Genomic DNA, 17,582 nt, shown 5'->3' on the forward strand with positions numbered 1-17,582 from the left:
GAGGGTGGATTTTCCTAAGCCCCTTACTAATTCAGCTTTTGTATGTGTTTCATACTGGTCCTATGTTTCCACTTTATAAATGAGGTAATAGAGCTGAATGACTTGTAAATTGGGTGCCATTTTACCTTGGCTACTGCTTGATATTCCTCTTACTCATCTTTTTGATGTCCTATTGCATTCTCCACAATATTCTTTTTTTTTTTTTCTTTTGAGATGGAGTCTTTCTCTGTCACCCAGGCTGGAGTGCAGTGGTGCAATCTCGGCTCACTGCAGCCTCTGTCCCCCAGGTTCCAGCGATTCTCCTGCCTCAGCCTCCTGAGTAGCTGGGATTACAGGCGCACGCCACCATGCCTGACTAATTTTCGTATTTTAGTAGAGATGGGATTTCGCCATGTTGACCAGGCTGAGGTCTCGAACTCCTGACCTCAGGTGATCTGTCCATCTTGGCCTTCCAAAGTGCTAGGATTACAGGCGTGGGCCACCGTGCCTGACTGACCTTCTCTATTTTTCTAATTCCCCATTTGCCACCCCCACACCCTCTTCACCCACTGCAGGTGCCATATTTTCTCGATAGAATTGAGGCCTCTGGTGTGCGTGCTCTTATATCTTCTTTCTCTACCTCAAAATTTCTCTTCCATGCTCACCTTCCCTTCCCTTCCAATCTCTGGGGAGGGTGTATCTCTTGTCTCCCCACCTCACCTTGCCAGGGCTAACCCTTCCACTTGTGCCTACAATTCCACTCCTCCCTTTTCCTGCCAGGATCGTGTCTCAATTTGGATTTATGTGCTCAGTTATTTCCGGTCATCCAGATAGTTTCTATTTGCCTACAAAAATCTCTGGGTCTTCCCATTATGCAAACAAAACAAACACAACAACCAGGAAATCTCCTTAATTTTGTTCCTCATTACGTATTGCTTTTAAAACTGAGTATAAACCCCTTGCCCAAACATGCAGCCACCCTTTTCCCTCCCATTCTTCCTCTTACCTGTACCTTATGCACCAAAAAGCTGTTTTTATTTTCTGAATATGCCCAGTACTGTTTCTTTACTGTCCCTACCCTCCCTGGTGTCTTCTGCTCAATCTTGTGTACCTATTGAAATTTTTCAAAGTCCATCACACACTACCTCTTCAATGAAGCCTTTTCTGGCTTCCTAAATGTGGCTATCATCCTGCTCTCAATGAAACGCTCACAGCACTGTTTCTGACTTGCAGAATCCTAGCCTTCTTCCATCTACCTGACAGCTCCTGAGGGCAGGGTGAATCCTTCTTATTTTTGTGTCCCCCACAGTGTTTTGTGCTTTGTGCACTGGTGTTTGACCTACCTGCATCACACAGCTGGAAATGGGCCCAGCTAGATCCAGACCCATTTCTCTTGATTCTTAGATTAATGATTTTTAGTGTTAATGATTAGGTGCCTGTGACCTATACAAGGAGCATTTATGTCTGGTGTTGCAAGAGGCTAAGTACTGCTTTTGATCTTTAGGTTTAGTTTTTGTTTTGACTGAAATTACTTTAGTCAAATAACTCTGCTAATTTAGTTAGGCAGTTTCATCTTTCAAGCTAACTCCTGACCCTGACTGATTAGGTATGCTTGTTTGGAATAATGTTAAGAAGGATTCTGAGGCTCCCTAGGGGAAAGCCCTCATGTTTGATTAGTAATGTCTTCGATGGACATGGGAGTGGGGAAATTTTTGGCCTAGGTGTCAGGTTTCTGCCGTCCTGTTGGAACATATGTGGTTTGATTACTGAGAAGAGGCATGCTCTTTTACCTCGTCCTCTTTGGCAGTCTCCATGCATTGATGATCACATTTGGTGGGTACACTTTAAGATATGCAGTTCTTTATGTGAGCCAAGCCGCCTATGCTGGAGGACTGTGACTAAACTAGTAACCTTGGCCTCTCTGGAGTTTTACTCACTGAGCTAGAAAATAATTACTTTATTTCAGTTCCAAATTCTACTCTTCTGTAATAGAGAAATGCTGTGTCTTTCTCTCAGCCCCTCAGGGGATCTGAGGCAGGGCTATCTGATACCTTGCTTCTTTTCACTCTTTCTGACAGCTTTCTCCTCAGCAAATTTAAAGCTCATGGGAAATGTTTTTGCTCAAAAGGAGGGAAAATAGAAACTCTGGAAAGATTTGATGCAAATGTTTCCCTGACTGAGCCATGGAGTTCAGGGAACATTTTCCCTGCCTGGCTTCAGGGTTTCAATGGCTTTAAGAAGGGCCCTTGTGATCTCGTGGGGCCCCAGGCCAGGGAAGGGTGGGCTTGATAGTCCCCTTTCCTCGGTCCTCACCACTTCATTCCCTTCTCCGATCCGGCAGTAACCCTGCTGAGACTTGAGTATATTACTTTTCTTCTGCTCAGGGAATGAAAAAAAGACTCAAAACTCACATTCTTTACTTCTGTTTGTTTTTGGCCTGCACTGGGATTGCCAGGTAAGCAGGACCTTGATTATGGAGCTCATCCTACACAGATCCCTGAGCCTGTAATGCAGATGGAGCCAGGCTGGGAAAAGAAGCAGGTAAAAGCAGCTCAGTCTTGCAGGCAGAGGCTGAAATTCTTGCTCTTGCTCCTAACACTGCTGTCTCTGGCCCTGCTTCAGACGCCCTGGTCCTGCTCCTCTGCTCCTGGGCTTTCCTGGCCTGGCCCAGTTACTCCATTCTCTTCCATACTTCGTGGGCATCTTTGGAAACACTTCTTCCCCTTGGCTCTAGATAAAGTGTACAAGTCTGTTCTGACTTCCACCCAAGCTCACCTGTGTCCTGTTTCTTTTACAATTTCAATGGCTCCTCACAGCCCCCTGTTCAGCAGACATTTCTAACCTTCCTCAAGGCCACCAACCCTTGTGAAAGAAGCACAGATATGATTTCCCAGCTGCCAAGCCATTCTCCAATAGACAGATAAAGTTGTTGAAACCCCACTTACGGTGAATCTCCACAGCCCCCCAAGGTCGTCGCTCCTCTCAAAGCAGGTGGGCTCCAATCCTTCTTCCAGACAGCACTTGATGGAGGCCAGGCCGCTGACCCCAGCTCCCACAATGGCAACTCGCTTGGCCATGTTCTCCTGCGTGGGGAAAATGAAGCAGGCTTTTTATTCACAAGCTCCACCCCATCCTTGGCTGCTCTAACAAGCCAGGAAAAAGAATTTGGAAGATTAGGCGATTTGCTCACTTTGAATCTTCTGTAGCGGGTCTCTGGTGTGTGAATGTGAGAAGGAAAATGTTCAGGTCACTGTTTAACCCTGTGCTTGGTATGTTCCCGCCCCTCATGCAGCACCGGTGCCAAATGTTAGTACAGTTGTCAAGGCTGTAGCTTCTGGCAGAGCTGCTGGAATTGGACGTTTTACTGGATAAAGTCTTGCACTTCAGACTGTGCTGCTGCCTCTAGTCTCCATTCTGCAGTCCTAGAACTGCACAGATAAGCAGACTAGGAAAAGGTCACCTTGTCGGACACAATCTCTTTATCACATACAAAACTGAAGCTCTGATTGGTGTGGTGACCTGACACAACCCCACACAGCAGCTGGTGGGGTGGAGTTGGGACCAGGAGCCACCACAACTGTGGCACCACAGGTGCTACTGCGGCACTGCCCTGTGTGATCCTGCCCCTGGCACAATGCCAGGGCCCCAGCTGTGCTGTTGGTGTGTCCCTTTCACAGGTCACCAGTGATGGTCACCAGTGGGAGAGAGAGAGGGTGGCTGCCAGGGAGGGTTTGTGGTAGAAAGGTAGGCATGCAAAGCCATCCCTCCCCTCTCAATTGGATACTGATTCACCTCCAGGACACACGGCACAGTCACCACTGGGATGGGCCAGAAAATCTTCTGGCACCAGGCCATGTGTTAATAACACACATGTGTAAGAACACCGAGAGGCAATAGAGTGCATTGATTAAGCACCAGGCTCTGGATCCAGCCTGCCTGAGATAAAGCCCGGCTCTATCAGTTACGACGGTGCAATCTCAGACAGATTAACCCTTCTGTGCACCACAAATATAAAGAAAACAATAGTAGCTTCCTTGAAGTATTTTGTGAGAATCAAGTGAGTTAATAATGTAAGGTGTCTCAGAATAGCTCCTGGCACATAGTAAGTGCTCAATAGCTGTAAGTTATTGAAACTTTAAAAGCATTTCCAAGAATTGGTATCTGCCTTTCACATCAATGAGCCTCTGTTCTTTTAATTCCTATAGCATTTCTGGTCAGTAGCATACACATTTATCACTAAATTATGTGATGTTAGCTTTTCCCCCAATATATTTTTGTGACAGTTTTATCTCCCTAAGTTTCTTAAGTGCAGTGCCCCCAAAGACATAGTTTTTCTAAAAATTTGCTATTTTTTATTTCACAGGTGAACTCTCTTCTCAAAGCTGGATATGCATCTTTTGTTTTTTTTTGGATTAGGAACCTGAGAGAAGCAGCTCAACTATAGAGACTAAAATATTCAATATTTTAGTCTGAAGTGTAAAGACTAAAATGCTCAATTTTTTTTTAATGAAATAAAAAGATCCTCTTTTTTCAAGCAACATGTAAAAGTGTTGCAGGGCTGGTTGCTTCCCTTAGCAACTGGATATAATTTACTGGGGAAGAACTAGTAGATTCTTTCTAGGGGAAGTCATGTTTTAGGCCCTGAAAGACACTATAAAATCAAAAACTTTGTATAATTTCCCCCTTTCTGGGCCCAACAGGAGTAAGGTGACCCCACGTTTAGAGAGGCAGTTGAAGTATGGGTATTGGGGGTAGACACCTGTGTTTCAGAATCCTGTTCTATCATGAGTCAACTTGGTGATATAGGAAGATGACTTACCCCTTTTGAGCCTCAGTTTACTCACTCTCAAGATGGGATAGAATGCTACTCTTTTTTTTTTTTTTTTTTTGAGATGGAGTCTTGCACTGTCGCCCAGGCTGGAGTGCAGTGGTGAGATCTCGGCTCACTGCAAGCTCCGCCTCCTAGGTTCACGTCATTCTCCTGCCTCAGTCTCCTGAATAGCTGGGACTACAGGTGCCTGCCACCATGCCCGGCTAATTTTTTGTATTTTTAGTAGAGACGGGGTTTCACCGTGTTAGCCAGGATGGTCTCGATCTCCTGACCTCGTGATCCGCCTGCCTCGGCCTCCCAAAGTGCTGGGATTACAGGCGTGAGCCACTGTGCCCGGCCGAATGCTACTCATTTTTGTAGGACATAGTAGCCATTCGATAAAGAATATCCACTTTTATGAGAAAAACAATTCCAGGAAAAAGGAAAGAGTATTGCATATATACATATGATATTGGCAGTTGTGCACAGAAGCATGCTGGCTCTATAAAGACAGCAGGTCTGACCATAGCATGACATTAGTGCCCACAGCAGGACAGCAGGAAAGAAAGCAGGTTCTTTGTGTTAGGGGAGGGTGAGGAGCCATTTCCATGAGCTGGGTTGAGAAAGAGGGTGAGGCAATTTTCCTATCTCCCCTGAATCTAGAGAGGAGGCCAGTAGAGAGGGGTGTTATTTCCCTGGAGAAAGGCTAGTAGTGTTTATCCTGCCAGGATGTCCAGAAGGGTGTCCCAGACAGAAGGAATGGGCTCCTAGTGTAGAAAGGACCAGTGTTATATATTTCCTTGACTAGAATGTAGTTTCAGGTACCCACTGCTGACTGAAAGCACCTAGCTGGTTTAGTAAGAAGGAACTATCTACTCCAAGTGCCTGGAGCAGAGGGAAGTACAGCTGGAGACCTGGATCTGCTGTGAGCTAGCTGTAGAGACCTTGAGCAGGGGACTGAACTGCCCTGGGCTCACTTTGCAAAAGAGGATCTAAGTAGTCTCTTATTCTAAGCACCTGACTCAGTAATGTAAACATTTGCCTTTAAACATTTGAAGGATCAACATGGAAAGAAAGATTAGAATTATGGCCAGCGGTGGAACTGAAAAGGCACATTTTTGCTTATAACACCTTCCAGCATTTCAAGCTCTAAAATAGGCTTTATTCAAGCGGCATCTAGATGACAAATATTTGGAGGTATTATAAGCAGATTAACAGATCATATAAAGGGTGAAACGAAATGCCCTATAAGATTCTATCAACTCAGATCTGTGATTCATTCTCTGATGAGTTCAGGCATCAAACACTCAGTGGCTTCTATATTGCTAAGCCCAAGGTTGTGTATTGGGATTGCAAAGGAAGAATAAGGCATGACGCTTTCTCTAGAGCAGCAATCAGTCTGGTAGGGAAGTCAGACATGAAAATATATAATTACAAGATTCTGTGTAAGATGCAAAGACAGAAGTATGTCTTATGTACAAATTGCAATAAGAGCACAAAGAAAGAAGTGCCAATTCTGACAATGGGTTGGTAGGAAAACAACACAGAGGATTACTATTTGCTCCAGATTTTGAAGGATGAATAGACTTCAGTGGGCAGAGAAGGGAAGAAAGTGGGCTCTAGAGTTAGGGAGCACTGAGAGTAGGGACTGGAGGTGGTCACAGAGGTGTGTGAAGCTGCTTGACCCCACAGTAAGCTTGCCTTACTCTTGACTACTAGACCAACCACAGTGTATCATCCATAAGACATTGTTGATGAACTGATCGTGTCTATTAGTCTTCTCTATATATAAGGTATATGTTTCCTATACCTTATATATAGGTATATATATAAGGTATATGTTTCCCCAAAGTATGTATATATGTTTCTATATATATGTTTCTATACGTATATGTATATGTATATGTATATGTGTATATCTATATGTATATGTATATATGTATATATGTATATGTATATGCATATTTTTATGTGTATATATATATGTTTCTATATATAAGGTATATGTTTCCCCAAAGTAGGCATTTTCTTTGGCTCATCTCCATTTTCTTTGGCTCATCATGTAGCTCCTAACAACACACTTGGTCTATAATAGCTGCTGTGTAACTATTTGGCAATGGGTTGATTTTGTGATGGGTAAAATGAATCCATTTATCATCTTATATCCATTTTAATTTAAAAATTAACTCAGGCCAGGGGTGGTGGCTCATGCCTATAATCCTAGCACTTTGGGAGGCCGAGATGGGCAGATCACTTGAGGTCAGAAGTTTGAAACCTGCTGGCCAACATGGTGAAACCCTGTCTCTACCAAAAATACAAAAAAATTAGCTGGGCATGGTGGTGTGCATCTGTAACCCCAGCTACTTGGGAGGCTGAGGCAGGGGAATTGCTTGAACCTGGGAAGTGGAGGTTGCAGTAAGCCGAGATTGTGCCACTGCACTCCAGCCTGGGTGACAGAGCAAGACTCCATTTTAAAAAAAAGTTAACTCAGTAAAAATTTGCTGTAAGCTAATATCCTCGGTCAAAGATTCCTTCCTCAAAATTACTTTTTATTGGCTAGTCCAAAGGTAGTGCACTAACTCAATTGATTGTTCACAGTTACAGAGTTACAGATTGAACTCCTTGTTCTACTTTCTCCCCCCTTCTCACTACTGTACTTGACTAGTCTTAAAAAATACACAACTTTTTGTTAAATATCCAATAAACAGAAGCCTTCTCCCTGGGCCACCACCATACCTCAGCTGGACCAATGTAGTAAGACTTCTTTGAGCAGTAAATCTCCGTGGGGCTTTTCCTTATTATTATTATTATTTTTGAGCTGGAGTTTCGCTCTTGTTGCCCAGGCTGGAGTGCAATTTCACGATCTTGGCTCACTGCAACCTCCGCCTCCCGGGTTCGAGCAATTCTTCTGCCTCAGCCTCCCAAGTAGCTGGGATTACAAGTGTGCACCACCACGCCTGGCTACTTTTGTATTTTTAGTAGAGATAGGGTTTCTCTATGTCAGTTAGGCTGGTCTCGAACTCCCGACCTCAGGTGATCCACCTGCCTCGGCCTCCCTTATTATTATTTTTTAAGGAGATGAGGTCTCACTATGTTGCCCAGGCTAGTTTTGAATGTCTGGGCTCAAGTGATCCTCCTGCCTCCGCATCCCAAAGTAGCTGGGACCATAGCCATGAGCCACCATGCCCGGCAGTCTTTTGAGCTTTTCATGGGACAGGTGGAGGGTTTATTTTGATATTTTTGTGGATATCTGCCTTGAAAACTTCGGGTTTATTTATGAAGACAAAGTCACAGTATATCTGGAATCAGAGCCATGGGGTAAATTAGAAATGTGTATTTAATGATTGTGTTTTAGAAAGTGAAGGAAATGAGTAGGGAAATATAAGAATGATGATAAGAGAAAGAGAGGGAAAGAAAAAAGGACACAAAGTCGGTTTCAAAGTCACCCTGAAAGGTTTTTGGTTTTTTTCTTTAAGTTTTCAGTTCAGATCTGCTTGGTGTATCACCATGTTCCCATTTGAGTTGTTGTCAAACATGAGAAAAGCCAACACGAGAGCACATGAATGTGGAGGCGCACAATATCAGTATCAGCTTCACTCTCAGATCAAAATTCATGCTTCCAACCACTCCTTCAAGTATTGACAATTATATGAAATCAAACTGATTTTTTATTTTTTATTTGAAAGGCTGAGATTTATTTAAATCAACAAACTCATATCCCTGAAGCCCCAGACCGTGGTAGGCAGCCCTCCCTCTTCTGTCCCCTCACCCCCACCCCTTAGCCACAGTGAGAGGAATGGAAAATGAGAAAACACGAGGGCCTCTGCCAGAAAAGTCTGCACCAGATGTGTGGTGAGCACAGTGCAGCTGTGGCTGTGGTGGCAGCTGCCACAGGCCCCTCCCTGTAAGTTAAGTCCCTGCAGCCACAGCTGTGGGAGAAGCGTACTTGTAGAAGCAAGGCCAGTTCAGCATCAGAAGGCAGAGGCAGCATCACCGACTCTCAGCCATGGAATGGATGGAGGGCACAGGGCTCAGGGACAGAACAGGCCCGTTGGAAAGAGGAGAGGCATGGCGGGGGGCTGAGACCCCTAAATTTTGGCCCCAGGGAAAGAGATGAGGGCAGTTGGTCCAGTTTTGATGGGTATGCAGAAGAGACTGTATTAGTAAGCACAGGGGGAGAGGATGCCAATAGGCACCCCAGAGGTAACAGGACAGTCTGAACCCCCACCCTGGCAGAAGGGAGCTTGACAGCTCTGGGGCTCTCTGGGAATGTCACTGCTAAAATGGATATTTATATATATATTAACCATTCATGGGAGGGCAGGGGCAGGGCCTGGGGTGGGATCAGAGGATCTGGCATCGCATCCTGTAGCTGGTCAGGCCTACCTGATAGGCCTGGAGGAAACCAAAGTGGTTTAAAACATTTAAGTGTGCTTCTTCAGAAAAAGTTTTGTCTCCCCAGGCCACTTTTTATTTAAACTAAAAATAATTTCTTGTTAGTGACTGCTTTGCATTTAGACAGAGTGATTGATAACACTTTATAGGGGATTTTGTTGGGGTGAAAAGCACACTGACATGCCACCGCTGTTTATTGGAGTGCGATTTCACGTGCGAATGCAAAAACATTAAAAATGTTATTGCTCCTCATGTGCATATGCGGCAGCGCTCCTCGAGGGGGCACCAGCTGCGGGAAGTCTGTTCCTTGCAGACCCCTGACCACGCGATGAATGAATAAAGTACATTGACACACAGATATTCTGCTCTGCCAGTCCAGCTGAGGGTCCGAGCCACTTACAGGCTCGCTGCTGCTCTGTAAACAGTTGCGACTCGGCAGGGAGCCTGTAAGCAGCTGGGACCCTCAGAATATCTGTGTGTCAGCGTACTTTATTCATCGGTCATTGGGTCAGGGGTCTGCAAGGGACAGACTACCCACAGCTGGTGACCCCTCAAGAGGAGCTCTGCCCCCAGCTGGTGCCCCATGTGAGGCGCTGTGTGAGGAACTGTGCGAGGAATGCTGTGAAGGAAACGCGACGAACCGCCCGAAAAAGAAGGTGAAAAAAGGACCCGCGCGGTCAAGTCAGTGAGTAATCAGTAAGTCATTACTGCGGCAGCGCCCCTCACACGGGGTACCAACTGCGGCAGGGCTGCTCTTGAGGGAGCACCAGCTGCGGGGAGTCTGTCCCTTGCAGACCCCTGACCCAGCAATGGATGAATAAACGTACATTGACACACAGATATTCTGCTCTGCCAATCCAGCTGAGGGTCCGAGCCACTTAACAGGCTCCCTGCTGAGTCCTGTAAACAGTTGCGACTTGGCCCTGATCAGCTAGTCAGACTCACATGTATTCAGTAAGAAAATTAACAGAAGCTTGGGTCAACACCATTAGAGGGTAATTGATATTACGGACTTCCTGAGTAAAAAGCACTTAAGCACCTGCTGTACATCAAAGTTAATTTTAAGATCATATGAGTAAACAAGCTAGCTAGGTAAACTACTCTGCCTTCCTTTGTTACTACTTTAATTTGTTTAACTAAAGGTAAAGATCAAGTTGCCTTCAACCATATCTATTACTGAAGTTATGCAAACTTCTCGGCCTTCCAAGAAGATTTGTGTCTATCTCCATAACTATCTTTAATATTTTTCCCACCAGCCTGATTGAACCCCAACATAGATATTTAATAAAAATTTGGCCATTCTTTGTTGGAAGTTTTAAAATAAATTTATTATTATTTTAATGAGAAAAGCCTCAGTAAAGCTGACTAAATATAAAAGAAGTATGTGATAAAAATGAGAAAATAGGACTAAATTAGGAAGGTAGATGTCAATGGGTGAAAATTGAGTGAAAAAAACAAGTAAAATAACTTAAGCAACATAAAATTACTAAATGAGTTGGGAAATCACTATTGGTTGTATAAAAGTGACTGATTTTTAACTACAGGGTTAGAAACTACTATGCTTTTTTGTGAATTTTATACTGCTTCCTCTTCTTTAAAGTTGTAAAATGCAAATATATAATTTACTGAAGTCAGATTGAGTGTCCGCTTTGGTTAGTAGGACAATAGATCATGAGAGGTCAAAACATGAGGTGAGGCCTGTCATTCCCAAACTGCAGCGGCACTCTGAGTTATTTTAAAATTTTGAAGAAGCACAGTGATTCTTGATGTCAGTTGAACACTATGCTAAGTATTAGCTGAAAGTATTTAACAGTTTTAATATTATATAAGACTGTGTTCCATTTGCTGACATCATATCTTTGCAAAGCTGGGTGTTTGACAATTGCTATGACAAGAAGTAAGTATTGCATGAAAACTGAGGTGGAACAGAAATGAAGGGTTCATGTCTGATCTGATTCCAAGGTTTGAGAAGTTGTGCAGTGCTCAGCAGGGACATAAACCTAATTATTAAGTAATTGGGATTAAGAATGAAATAAAAATATTATTTTTCTTTTAGTTTGTATGTTACTTGTTCAAACAACTACAAAGTTGTTAGAACATAAATAGTTATTAAGTTTTTGTCTACTTAATAGGAGAAACTATGGTCTGGGGGCACCTTGAAGAAATTGCACACCAAGGGCTCCTTGAACCTAGAAAGTTGAAAACTTCTGGGCAAGAGTCTTATTTTCTGAGTTTATTTTATTGACCCGGAGATTTTATTTGTTGGTGTCAAGAAAATGCATATTATACTATATTTGAGGCTAGCATTGTATCAATTAGCCAATGTTTAACTGTTTCCAGTGTGACTCACCTATGCATTTACTAGGAAGCCATTGGCACTGTCAGATTTGTATCCAGCCCTCTATTTATGCATTCCCCATCTTCTCCTCCTTCCCTACTCCCTCTGTCTCTCTCTCTCTCTCTCTCTCTCTCTCTCTCTCTCACACACACACACACACACACACCCCTACACCTTAGTGCATGAAAATACTTCAGAATACTGGTTGGCACAGACTGCACAATGATACCCTATCCTCAAGTGGGTTGTGACATTTCAGGAGTAATCAGAGAGAGATTCAGCTGGATGGCAGTTGGGGTGGGTGAAGGTGCCTACTTAGCCCCTGGGAACAAAGGAGCACAGCTGGTAAGAAACTTGGGTCCAAGGAAGGCCACACTCTGGGATTTCTGCCCTCTAGCAGCAGCTCCTCATTTACTCAAATGTTCCTAACCACAACAAGCAAATAAAAATTCTGCCAGGCTTTAGGTCCTCTGTGCCAGTTACAAGGCCATAGCAGGTTCCCTAGGATGCAGGGGAAACTCTAAGAAATAACCAAGGACTCAGTTTCTCCATCTGCAGAACAGATGGCACAGACCTGAATATCTAAAAACGATTTTCAAACCCTTGATGTTTATAATCTTGTGAATTTAGCTGGAGTGGGATTAGTGAAAAAGATGTGCCAATCACATGGAAATCAATAAATTTTGACATAGTGCATAGAATGAAGCATGAAACACTTTTAACAACAGAAAAAAAGATGACATGACAGAACAGATTAGTCAAATTCTAAAGGGGCTTGCCTTTTGCTTCCCACTTGTGCCAAATGCCAACATTTGGTAGTCACCCTTCAAAAACTGTGATTTCAGACAATGTTAGAAGCTGCTGATGGAAGCACTAAAAAAAAAAACAACTTTTCCTCTTGCATTAGAAATCCAAGTTTTTCCCATTTGATTCAACCACTTAATAATCTACCCAACAGTATACTTACCTGTGTACATGGAAGACAAGTAAGTATACTGCTGGGTAGATTATTAAGTGGTTGAATCAATGGTATTGTCCCATTATAAGTATCCAAACATTTACTACTCCTACACTTTGGGCCAAGGAGTGGCTTTATAGCTCCTCCAGGGTTGGACAGAGAAAGCTGCTTTCTAATAAAGTGGTTCTTCCCTGGATCACAATAACAAAAGAGGAAAAGTCCAGACCCCACTTTCCTCATCCAAAGAAATCAGAGATTATATCTGGTTACTTACTTTACGTACTTGTAATTTTTGGTGCCAATGGCTCTGCCACAGAGGACTCTGGTATTAGCAGAAATCAAAATGAATCAGTATGAGCCAGTGCTGGCTTGGGAGTCCCCAGCACAGTGGATAAACCTGGTCTAAGAGATAAGGAATGTTAAATTTGAAACCCAAGGTTAGCCGTTGTTTATATTTTAACTTGCTGATTAATGCAACAGTGAAATGCTAGGAGAAACACTGTCTGGTGATATGCACTTTAGACTCATTCTTCTGCTTACAGACTATAAACTAAGTTAGGGAGTTACACCAGCATCCTCACTTGTTCATCAATTTTATTCTTTAAGGGGATGAGAATAAAATAAGACAATTATGTTAACAGTTACTACACCACAGATTCACTTTTAAGGGCTTTGATTCATTTCACCTTTAGAGACAATTATTATTTTTAAAAAATCATATATTACTCACATTAGTAAACTCAATTTGTAAAGGCTTTTTAAGTGCAGCTGATTGCCCAAGCACTTGGGAAATAAAAGACAGGTATATGGGAGGAGTCTGACCTTGGGAATCACAAGTCCTGGGTTCAAGTATTGTGTTCACCAGCTATTATCAGAGTCATATTGGAAAAATTGTATAACTTTTCTCAGCTTTAGTTTCCTCAATTTAAAATAGGCATAATCGAGTGGCTGCCAGGGGCTGGGGAAAGAAGGGAATGGAGAAGGATTGCTAATGAGTATGGAGTTTTCTTTTGGGTGTGATGAAAGTGTTTTGAAACAGGATAGAGGTGGTGGTTACACAGCATTATGAATGTACTAAATGCCACTGAATTCTATACTTTGAAATGGTTAATGACAGATTGTTGGAAAATGGTGGATAGGAGGCAGGACTAACTTGCAGTTTCCACACAGACAGACAGAACAGCATGTGGAGACTCACATAGTGAAATTTTCCTCCAAGAAGTACTGCGTGAACATACCAGGAAAACCAAAAGAATTCACAGAACCTTTGAAAGAAGTGGCTTGCCGCTGCAAACTCCATGAGACAGCTGAAAAACTGTGAGTGCCCAAAGTGTGAGAGGGGGAAAAATCTACCTCCAAACACACAAACCCACTAGTGAACCTAAAAATCCAGATCACAGGAGAAGGATTTAACCTTACCTAGAGCTGAGATGAATTTAGAGAGCAAAACGAAATATAAAAGTAGAAGCAGTGGGAAGAGCCCTGTAGGTACTCTTGGTGCCCAGAGAAGTCATTTCTGACTTTATCTCACAGGGGTCCTTGGGGAGGGCTGCCAGTGAAATTGGGGAAGGACCACAGGGAGAAGGAAACTTCCAGCTGAACTTTGTAATAGTTTTGACTATTAGCCTGAGAAACAGCAGTACTTACCCTGGAGACCTTAGGGCAATCTTGCATTCTCCCTATACTACCGCAGCTGATGCTCTCTTGAAAATGAGGAATAGGAGTCATTATACAAAAAAGATACTTGAACATACTTGTTTATAGCAGCACAATTTGCAATTGCAAAAAGCCAAAATGCTCATCAATCAATGAGTGGATAAATAATTTGTGGTATATATATACCATGGAATACTACTCAGCCATAAAAAGGGATGAAATAATGGCATTCCCAGCAACCTGGATGGAGTTACAGACCATTATCCTAAATGAAGTAACTTGGGAGTGGAAAACTGAACATTCTATGTTCTCACTCATAAGTTGGAGCTAGGCTATGAGAATACAAAGGCATAAAAATGATACAATGGACTTCGGGGACTTGGGGGGAAGGGTTGGAGTAGGGGGTGATGCATAAAAGACTACACATTGGGTATAGTGTACACTGCTCAGATGATGGGTGCACCAAAACCTCACAAATCACCATTAAAGAACTTATCCATGTAACAAAACACCACCTGCTCCCCCAAAAGCTATTGAAATAAATAAAATAAAAAATTCTAAAAAATAAATAAAACAGGCATAATAACATCTGCATCAGATAGTTGTGGTGGGGATTAGACGAGATAATCTATGTCAAGAGATTTGTGTATACATAGTAAATACTGTGTATGATTGTAATGATGATAATGATGATGATGATGATGCTGTCACTGCTGGACCAGATAAGGTGTCTTGATTGCTGGTTCATAACACTGAAATGACTCCCACAGGTACAGAGAATAAATGCCATGAGAGGTTGGTGGACCGAAGCAGAGAGAAATTTCTGAAAGAATATGTCTTTTTCCTTGATTTTCAACATGGTATAACCCTTTGACCTGGAGGTCCTGTGTATCACTGAGTACACTGCTTGCTCATTGGGCTCACCTTTTGCCTCATTTCTGGCCTATTAAGTATTCGGCACAGAGACAGCATTGTTAGCTCTGTGAAATTCAGCTGCTTTGCTGCAGCTATGAAAATAATAATATTTGGATGATTTCAAGCTTAATTATACCCAGAGCGTAAGCCTTTAAAATGACTATTAGTTCAAGTATTTTTTAAAAATCAGAATATGTTTGATTTGTAATTTACCTTGGTGTGCAGCATATACACATCAAGGTAAGTATGTAAGTACTGGGATTTGGTACACTAATGATGGGACTTAACTTGTCCTTGGGCCTTACCAGGCATGCTGCTAACATAAGGAGAATCACAGGACTTTAAAGTGTTGGTTGAGAATAACATGATGATTTTGTTATATCATTTCATTTTCCATAATCAGCAAGAGACTTGTAGTAATTAAAAATGAGAAGACTGGCCTTTGGTGGCAACTTCAGTTTCTGCTATTTTTAGGGATTTTTGTTAGTCAGTTGTACTTTAGGCCATGGGATAAGGAAGAATATGTAGTCCCCTTATTCGAGTGGACCTAGACCCTAAGAAGCTGAATTGGTAGACAATAATGGTCTTTAGGAAATATCCTGGACCTCCTACCTTCGGGGAAGATGGATGGTAGGATTGTTCTTCTTGGCCCTCTAGCGGTTGGTTGGGAGGAATGTGACTCGTTCTGGTCAAAGAACTGTGAGCTAGAGTAAGGTGTCCCTTCTGGGCTAGAGCACTTAAATGCCAGTAAGATTCCATAGAACTTTCTTTTCCTTCAGTGTGGTAATTGGCAACTTTCAAGATGGCTCTTCTATTAGTCTGAATACCTGGTGAATGTGATGAGCAGAGCCTACACTAATGGACACATACATGAAATAATCTTTGTTTTATTTCAAGGTATCGAGGTTTGGGGATTGGTTGTTAATGCATCATACCAAGTCTTTATTGACCAATGCACTAGAGGGATGTTTCTTGGCTTCTTCATTTTATTTCTCAATCATCTTCTTTTTTAAAAAGTATATTTTTTATTTCAACAGGTTTTTAGGGAGCAGGTGGTGTTTGGTTACATGAATAAGTTCTTTAGTGGTGATTTGCAAGATTTTGGTGCACTCATCACCCAAGCAGTGTACACTGTATGCAATGTGTAGTCTTTTATGCCTCACCTCCCTCCTGCCCTTTCCCCTAAGTCCCCAAAGTCCATTGTATCATTCTTATGCCTTTGCATTCTCATAGCTTAGCTCCCACTTATGAGTGAGAACATACAATGTTTGGTTTTCCATTCCTGGGTTACTTTACTTAGAATAATGGTCTCCAACTCCATCCAGGTTGCTGCAAATGCCATTATTTTGTTCCTTTTTATGGTTGAGTAGTGTTCCATGGTGTGTGTGTATATATATATATATATATATATATATCACAAATTATTTATCCACTCATTGATTGATGGGCATTTGAGCTGGTTCTATATTTTTGCAATTGCAAATTGTGGTGCTGTAAACATGCTTGTGCAAGTATCTTTCTTGTGTAATGACTTCTTTTCCTCTGGTTAGATACCCAGTAGTGGGATTGCTGAATCAAATGGTAGAACTACTTTCAATTCTTTAAGGAATCTCCACACTGTTTTCCATAGTAGTTGTACTAGTTTAAATTCACACCAGCAGCGTAAAAGTTTTCCCTTTTCACACATCCATGCCAACATCTATAATTTTATATTTTTTTAATTATGGACATTATTGCAGGAGTAAGGTGGTATTGCATTGTGGTTTTGATTTGCATTTCCCTGATCATTAGTGATGTTGAACATTTTTCCATATACTCGTTGGCCATTTGTATATCTTCTTTTGAGAATTGTCTATTCATGTCTTTAGACCACGTTTTGATGAGATTGTTTGTTTTTTTCTTGCTGATTTGTTTGAGTTCCTTGTGGATTCTGGAATTAGTCTTTTGTTGTATGTATAGATTGCAAAGATTTTCTCCCACTCTGTGGGTTGTCCGTTAACTCTGCTAATTATTTCATTTATTGTGCAGAAGCTTTTTAATTTAATTAAGTCCTATCTATTTATCTTTGTTTTTGTTGCATTTGCTTTTGGCTTCTTGGTCATGAAGTCTTTGCTTAAGTCAATGTCTAGAAGAGTTTTTCTGATGTTATTGTCTAGTATTTTTATGGTTTCAGGTGTTAGATTTGTCTTTCATTCATCTTGAGTTGTCAACCATCTTCTTCAGTCTCACTTCCCTTACTCTATTTCACTTCTCTGATTCACATTTAGAGCCATAGAATTTTAGAGCTGAAAGAGAGCATAGAATTTACTTAGTCTGAAAATTAGACCCACCCCATGCAATTGTTTTTCTCTCTACAAAAAACAAAGTTAAGACAAACACAATTCCCTAACTCACAACTTCCCGCTACACTCAAAGCATCAAAGGTCCCCTACCTACACAGATCTTCTCCACAGATGCCTGTCACTCTAAAATGTGAGTGTGTTTGTTTTTTAATGCCACATATTAAAGGAAGTAATTCCCTCTGTTCCTTA

The 17,582-nt window shown here is 42.0% G+C and overlaps 1 protein-coding gene across 1 annotated transcript in view; it reads right to left on the reverse strand.

The window, feature by feature from the left end:
* FMO1 (flavin containing dimethylaniline monoxygenase 1) overlaps positions 1–12,861 on the reverse strand; it is a gene marked incomplete at its 5' end in the record, with an annotated part of 39,942 nt that extends 27,081 nt beyond the window's left edge. The window contains 2 exon segments of the mRNA NM_001133249.1: positions 2,925–3,062; positions 12,755–12,861. Of these exon segments, the coding sequence (NP_001126721.1) occupies positions 2,925–3,056 (132 nt within the window).
* Between the last annotated feature and the right edge of the window lie 4,721 nt (positions 12,862–17,582).

The sequence above is a fragment of the Pongo abelii genome, chromosome 1 (assembly GCF_028885655.2).
Source record: "Pongo abelii isolate AG06213 chromosome 1, NHGRI_mPonAbe1-v2.0_pri, whole genome shotgun sequence".
Lineage (NCBI taxonomy): Eukaryota > Metazoa > Chordata > Mammalia > Primates > Hominidae > Pongo > Pongo abelii.